This window comes from Echinops telfairi, unplaced genomic scaffold (assembly GCF_000313985.2).
Source record: "Echinops telfairi isolate 266 unplaced genomic scaffold, ASM31398v2 ScPeMD7_7400;HRSCAF=8409, whole genome shotgun sequence".
NCBI classification, from domain to species: Eukaryota; Metazoa; Chordata; class Mammalia; order Afrosoricida; family Tenrecidae; genus Echinops; species Echinops telfairi.
This window is the reverse complement of record NW_022111300.1, coordinates 59949495-59956630: the sequence shown is the minus strand read 5'-3', so window position 1 is coordinate 59956630 and position 7136 is coordinate 59949495. Positions and strand designations below refer to the sequence as shown.

Sequence of the window (7136 nt, the reverse complement as noted above, 5' to 3'; positions counted from 1 at the left end):
CTGGGCCCCCGGCCCCCAGCAAGCCGGCCGAGAAGCAGAGGGCGCCCAGCCCGACCCCCGCGCCCAAGCAGAGTGGCCTGGACTCCGCAAAAGCCAAACTCGGCTCCCCGCCACCGTGCCAGCCTCCCGGGAAAGGCGACGGGGCGCAGCCTCTACCTCCCCGAGAGACCCTCTCCAAGGCCACCCCAGAGCCCAGGATGCTGGGCGGTGTCTCCGGGGCCAGGTCCAGCCCAGCGCTGCAGGCCTCGCCCTCGACCAAGCAGGAGCCAGCCGAAGAGGGCCCCCCGGGGAAGCACCTGGACATCGTCAGCATCTTCAAAACCTTCATTCCAAAGGACCTGGCCACCCTGTACCAGAGCTGGGGCTCCAGCGGCCCTGCCCTGGAGCACCGAGGTAAGCGCGAGCTCACCCGGCCTGCCCTGGGAGGTGGGTGCCACCCTTCTCTCCAGCCCCACGCACACCCAGGGAACGCGCGTGGATCAGGTCGGGGTGGCTGGCCTTTCACATTGGGACCCAGCTGGGAGGGTCTGACCACCCTGAACTTAGAACCTCTCCCCCTCCCACGATGCACCCTCAAAGCACTCAGTGGGATCGGGGTGAATGTTCCCCCCAAAGGACCTGCCGTTGCCTTTGATGAGGGGTAGATTCTATTCCATGCAGAAGCTGAGGGGGGTCTCTCTAGTCCACCCCGGGTCCACTAACTCTGGTCCCCAAGGGAAACTTGAAGTTCAGTTCCTCTCTCTGGACTGGCCCCTGTCCCAGCAGGTCCCGTTTGGACCCTCCGGTGCTGTGGCTGGGTGGTAGAAAGATGCGGCTGTCTGTGCCCTTCAGGGTTTACAGCCTTGACCTTGACCATACAAGGTCTACGTGAATCTGGATCAACCCGATGGCGGGGAGCTTTCTGGTTGTTGGGTGCTTAAGGAGCCCTGGTTGGGGAACTGTGGGTCAGGCCCTGATAATCACAACACCGGTGGTTCAAACCCACTGGCGGCTTCTCTGGAGAAAAGAGGCTGTGTGCTCCTATGGAAATGTTGCCTTGGAAAGATCCCTATGATACAGGGTTGATTCCCCAGCAGAGGGTTCCTGGCTCTTTGATACATGTTGGGCTGTCGGCTGTTTGAAACCGCCATCTTCTCTGCCTGCAGGAGCGAGACGGGCCTTGTGCTCCTGTAGGGTTCCTTCTCAGGACCACGCAGGACAGTTCTACCCGGTCCTACAGGGTCGCTCGCTCTGAGTCGGCATCGCCTTGATGGCAGAGAGTTTGTGTTTTCGTTTTTTAATGAAAGCACTTGCTCTTGATGGCCGGGCACCGTCCACTTCCTCTGGTCTGGGCGAACCCACAGAGGCAAGCTGCCTACTGATCCCTGGGTCTCCTCCTTCCTCTTGCCCTGTGCCTGGCCCAGTTGCCTTCTGGCTCTCCCGCTGCGCAAGGTCCAAGGGCTTGTTTCCTACTGTGGTAACCTGGTGCGCTTCCCCAGTGCCCATCGACAGGCCAGGCCGACTGCAGGGCACCCCTCCATCTTTACTGTTTAAAGCTGGTCCACCTATCTTAGAAGATGGTTGTTGGAAGGGGCCATGTTGGCAGTTATTCATAAATGCCTTGTAAGGGCCAGGGTGCATAGCCGCTCAGAGTGGGGGCCCTTCCGGAGGGCTTTGTGCTGATAGCCAGGAAAAGGTACCCCTTAGGCCGGCTTTGCCCCCTCCTCACACACACCCTAGTCTGCCGGAGGCTCCTCCTCCCTCCACACAGGTCTGGTGGTGGCTTTTTTCAGAAGTGTAGGTGGTGCCCCCTCTGACACGGGTTGAGGACGCTGCCCGACTCCGAATCTGCACTGACGGTCTGACCCCCACAGACCGCCCATTGACCAGGCAATCCCAGAGTGCTTAGGAACAAGTGAGCGGAGCCTCCGTGGGTGCTCTTGCCAGGCCCCAGGGTGGCCCCGCCCTTCTGTGAGCAGGGTGTGTGCCCTATCCCTGTGCTCTCATTTAAGGGGACACCTGTGATCCCAGGAGCACTGCTTCCCCGGGGGTCAGTGGTTCAAACCTACCAGCTGCTCTGTGACTGCGCCCATGAAGACTCTCGGCCTGGGAACCCCCAGGGGGCAGTTTACTCTGTCTTGCGGGCGTCCCTGGGAGTCAGAATGGGCTCCTGTGACCCAGAACCCCAAACTCCAGGCCACTAGGAGCTCCGGAGAGCAGAGGGTTGGGGTTGGTTTTGGGGTCCTCGTGTGGCCTGCCCCGTGGCTGCACTTCTTCCGTCTGGACAGGCAGAAATCTGCAGGACAGCATCTTCTAGAACAGCAGTTCTCAACGTGTGGGTCGCTACCCCTTTGGCGGTCAAATGACCCATTTATAGGGGTTGCCTAAAACCACCGGAAAACACGTATTTCTGATAGTCTTAGGAACCAAGACACCGCTCCTCTATCCATCTCCAGGCTGGTCCGCCCACACGTAGGCACACCCACACGTGAGTAGGCACACCCACACGTGAGTAGGCACACCCACACGTGAGTAGGCACACCCACATGCGAGCACCTGGCGTGAAGACTGTTACCCATGCTACACCATGCTTCCAGACAACATTCCATTTATTTGTCATTAGAAATACATATCTGACAACGTAGTTACATATTGTTTTTTGATTAATAACTGTGATCTAATTGTGTTCAATTTGTAACTATGAAAATATATCCTGCATATCAGATATTTACAGGATGATTCATAACAGTGGCAGAAATAGCAACAAAGATAATTTTATGGTTGGGGGAGGAACTGCATACAGGGTGGAGGCATTAGGGAGGTTGAGAACCGCTGGTCTAGAAGAACCAGGAGGCTCTGTTTAAACGTGAGCAGTCGGCCCGGCGGCTCCTCTGGTTCTGGGTAGGTTGGAGAAGGGACCTGGGCCGTCGGTGATAACCCTGAGACCCCGAGACTGGTGTTTTATTCCGGAGTTGGGTGGTTTGACTGGGAGACGTTACCTCAAGAGATTGATCGCCAAGAAACCCTGCCGAAGAGGAAGGGCAGGCGTGACCTGGACATGGCCACTGCACTTCCCACAGAGTGCCCGAGGGGCCGGGTTCTGCCATCGTCCGTCAGGCTGGGCCGTGTGGGAACAGCCGTGGTAGCAACACACTAAAGCCTGTGCGTGCCCACGCGTGGCCAGCCTCGGCTGAGAGAGTGCGGTGTCAGAGTCAAACACGGGGTGTCGTGGGGAAGATGGGCTTGGACCTTGATGGAGTGGGATCCTGGCTGCGGGACCTGGGGTGCAGGGCAGGGTGGTGCAGTGGACGCTGCAGGGCCGGGGTGCCCCTGTTTCTCTGCACTTCTTCTTGGGCGTCTTGGCATAAGCTGGGTTTCAAAGTCAGAGGGTCAGTGGTGTCTGCTGGCCTGTTCGGCTGTGTGACTTGTGTGTCATTCTGCCCATCTGGTCACTGGGACAATGCCTCCTTGACCACAGTGTGCAAGTGCCCTTGTGTAAAGAGAGGGAGAACGTGTAGAGAAACATGTGTGAGCAAACGTGCAAGTCAGTGTGATGATGGCGTGGCTGTGGGTGAGCCTTTGTGAGTGCTGTGGATATGAGTGTGTGTGGGTGACTGGATGCTGGGGTGTATGCACGTGTGTGCATGTGTGTGCACACATGTGGGTGTGTTGTTGTGAGACACACAACAGAAAGACCCCCTCCCTCCCCCGCCCGTGCTCACAGTCGGTCCATGCTGGGAGACTGCGGTTGGGGCCACGGGTCAGTCCATCTCCTTGAGGTTCTTGCGGTCTCCCGCCTCCCCTGGCCTCCGGTCTCCAAACACGGTGTTCCTCTTCAGGGACTGGTCTTTGCTGACAGCAGTCCGAGTACGTGAGGCACAGTCTGGCCTCCTTGCCTCTGAGGAGCACTGTGGCCATCCTTCTTTCCAGACGGATCCGTTTGTCCTTGTAGTGGTTTGTGGTTCTTTCCATATCCTTCTCCAGCGTCAGAACCCAAACACGCTGATCTTTTCTGGTCCTTGTTACTCAGCGTGCGACTTTCACATGCATGTGAGGTAACAGGACGTGCTATGACTTGGGTCAGGTGCACCGTAGTCCTCAAAAGAACGATCTTGCCGTTGCTGTCCCTAAAGAGGTCTTGTGCAGCAGGTTTACTACTAGTGCAGTGAGTCTTTTGATCTCTCGACTCTTGCTTCTGTGGCATGGAGTGTGGATCGATGCGGGATCCGTGGCAGGTCCACGTTGCCTGTTGCTGCAACGGGGAGGATTTGGGTTTCTTGGCACGGAGTTGCGGCCCACACTGCAGGCTGCAGTCCTCCATCTTTAGCAAGGTTGGGCCACCTGCCTATCCCATGTTGTTAATAATCAGCCTTCCTTCGATCCTGACGCCACGCTTGTTTGGTTTTTCGTATAATCCAGCTTCTCTGATGATTTGCTCGGCATACAGATTGAATAGGTGTGCATGAGTGTGAGATCTGTCTGAGTGTGTACAAGCATGTGAGTGTGTGAACACGAATGGGGGTTTGTGTGTAAGAGCTTGCAGTGTTGCACACAGAACTCAGGGCAGTGTGCACGATGGATGGATGGCCAGCCTTCTCTGCTCCTGAGTGTGCGTGCGGGTGCCTGGGAGTGTGTGCAGAATGGGTGTACCTGAGACAATCTAGAGGGCATGCACACGAGAAAGCAGAATCCGAGTGACCCTAGGTGACATCCACAGGACCACCAGTGGGCAGCGATGTCCAGGCAAATACGATTCCACGGTCACTCTTTGCCCAGAGCTGATGGTGGCACATGCCTTTCACGCTCACCGTGCCATGTGACAGTTGTTCACCTTGCCTTTGGGGTGCCCTAGGGCACCTCCACCCTCCCTGGGCCTGGACTGTGTTGCATCGCTGGGAAGAGGCAGCCTGTGGCCCCAGTGATGGCCCCTGCAGGAGCTGTCAGAACGGCGTCTTGTTGTGTCTGCTCAGCCAATCAGGGCCTCATCCCTCCTGTTCCGGATGCTCCCTCGGGGGCACTGGCCCCGTTTTCCCCATCTCTGTGCTGGCTGCTCACCTGCGTTGACCCACACTCCGCCTGCCCCCTCCTTGCGGCCTCCCGGGGACACGTGTGAGCGAGCACCGCCGCCAGGTGATGTGTGTGTGTGCTTTGTGAAAGGGAGTTTCAGGAGCTACTTCTGCGCAGGGGGTCAGCGCCTCAGGGAATCGCCTGGGGGCCTCCAGGTGTGTCCAGTCATCTGGGCTTCTGAGGGCCAAAGTGACCTTGATTTGCCTGTACGTACACCCGGCCTGCAAGCTGCCTGCCTGGCCTTTCCGTCTGTCTAGACACCGTTTCAAATGAGGGCAGGAGAAGCTGAAATGACGCGGGCTGGTCCAGTCACTCGGCTGAGGCTCGCTCTGCATTCCTGCCCTTGGTGGTTGGAGACCCTCAGACCTCCCACCTCCCACCTTGGCTACAGAACTACTCAGCCACAGAGACGGGGTTTGTCAAGACACATCACTCGGCAACTAACATTCACACCCCACACCCGCCCGTGGATTTGACTCACAGCAGCTGTGTTGGTCTGGGTTGATTAGAGAAACAAATCGGGAGACATTGATGTGTGTAAGGGAGGACTGTATATAAAAGAGTAATTGTACATCAAGAAAACACCCAAATCAAGTCCATAAGTCCGATATTAGCCCATCTGTCTGATACCAGTCTATAACGCCCTCTTCAGACGCACGAACACATGCAGGGGCGCCGAATGCAGGAAGAGCCCAAGCCAGTGGTGGTGGTAGCTTCTCAGTGCTGGCAGGGTCTCCATGGTAGCTCCTCCAGCTCCAGGGCTCTGGCTCCATCAGCGTAGCTCCATCTGGCTTGGCAACAGGAAGACCAAGCACACAGTGTGGGGCTGACCTCCAGGGAGCTATTTATCTCTGTAGGGCCTTCAAATGAGGTCATCAAGTTGCAACCTGATTGACAGGCTAGACGCCACCCCTTCACTCAAGTTGACAGAAGATTATGTGACTTGCCGCAGGGGGGCGGGGGTTCTGGGCCTCCTCCTCCCGTGCACGGTCCCTTCAGGTCCACCTTTCAGGTGTCTGTTCTGAGTCCCCCTGTGCGTTGGTGAAGCAGAGCCGGGCCGCCTCTGCGTCCCACTGCCGGCGAGCGAGACCTTTTCTTCAGAGAGAACGCACTGATATGGGCAGATGTCGGCCAGCACGGGTGCACTGGGCAAGCCCACGCTGCTCATCTGGAAGCTGGGTGGTTCCGGCCACCTGGTGCCTGGGAGAGGGCTGTGGCCATCAGCTTCCATGGCGACAAGGCCCAGCTCTACCCATCAGGCTTGCTGAGAGTCGGGGCCCACTCCTGTCACACAGAGACCTGTGCCTCCTTTGGAGTACAGTTGGGGGTTGGGAACATGAGGATAAGACAAGGCAGAGGTAGGGTCCTGGGTGAGAAACACCGTGTGGCTGGCAGGGTGATGGTGTCAGGGTAAGGCACAATGGCCTGAGAGACCTGGCCCCCTGAGCCGGTGGTCACTGCAATGCTGGCTTGCCTCGGGGACAAGGCTGCTCACCTGTGCCCGGGCCCGGGCAGGGACCCCTGACTAGCGCCCGGGACAGCAGCCGCTCTCTGCTGTGTGTCCACACTGTCTTCTGTCTGAGGGGGACAGGGCCATGGCCGCCAGGATCTGTCTGCGGACACCAGGAACAAATGGCTCAGGTTGATCGAAAGGTCCTTGAGCTGCATGCAGCCTGTCACCAGACCCAGGGGTGACACTCTGGGTAACACTCGCCCCTGCCCTCCCCTTCCCCCCACGCTGTCACCGCAGGGACACTCCGCCTGCAGGCCTGCCAGGGAGACCTCCAGTGTGCTCAGTGCGGGAAGCACTTCACCCAGCCCAGCCACCTCAGGGCCCACGCGAGGGCGCACGCAGGTACGGCCACCCCATCCCCAGCCCGGTGGGCGTGGGTTCCTAGGGATGAGACCAAGGCAGTCAAAGACAAGGTTTGCTGAGCCCAGGAAGGGAGACTGGAGGGTTGGCCCTCTCAAAGCCGAAGGCCGGAAACCACTGCGACCTTCCCTGGCCACCCTGCCCAGTTAGGTGTGTTTTCCGCCTGGCTGGCCGAGGTGTCCTAGGAGGCCAGCCTCATCAGATGAGGAGACGCAGT

The 7136-nt window shown here is 58.3% G+C and overlaps 1 protein-coding gene across 1 annotated transcript in view; it reads left to right on the top strand.

Annotated features, from left to right (window-relative positions):
• Positions 1-7136, top strand: part of ZNF516 (zinc finger protein 516) — a 59226-nt gene that overhangs the window by 48617 nt on the left and 3473 nt on the right. Inside the window, exons 4-5 of the mRNA XM_045296141.1 lie at positions 20-393; positions 6797-6901. Coding sequence (XP_045152076.1) covers positions 20-393; positions 6797-6901 — 479 coding nt within the window. The remainder of the gene's footprint in view (positions 1-19; positions 394-6796; positions 6902-7136) is intronic.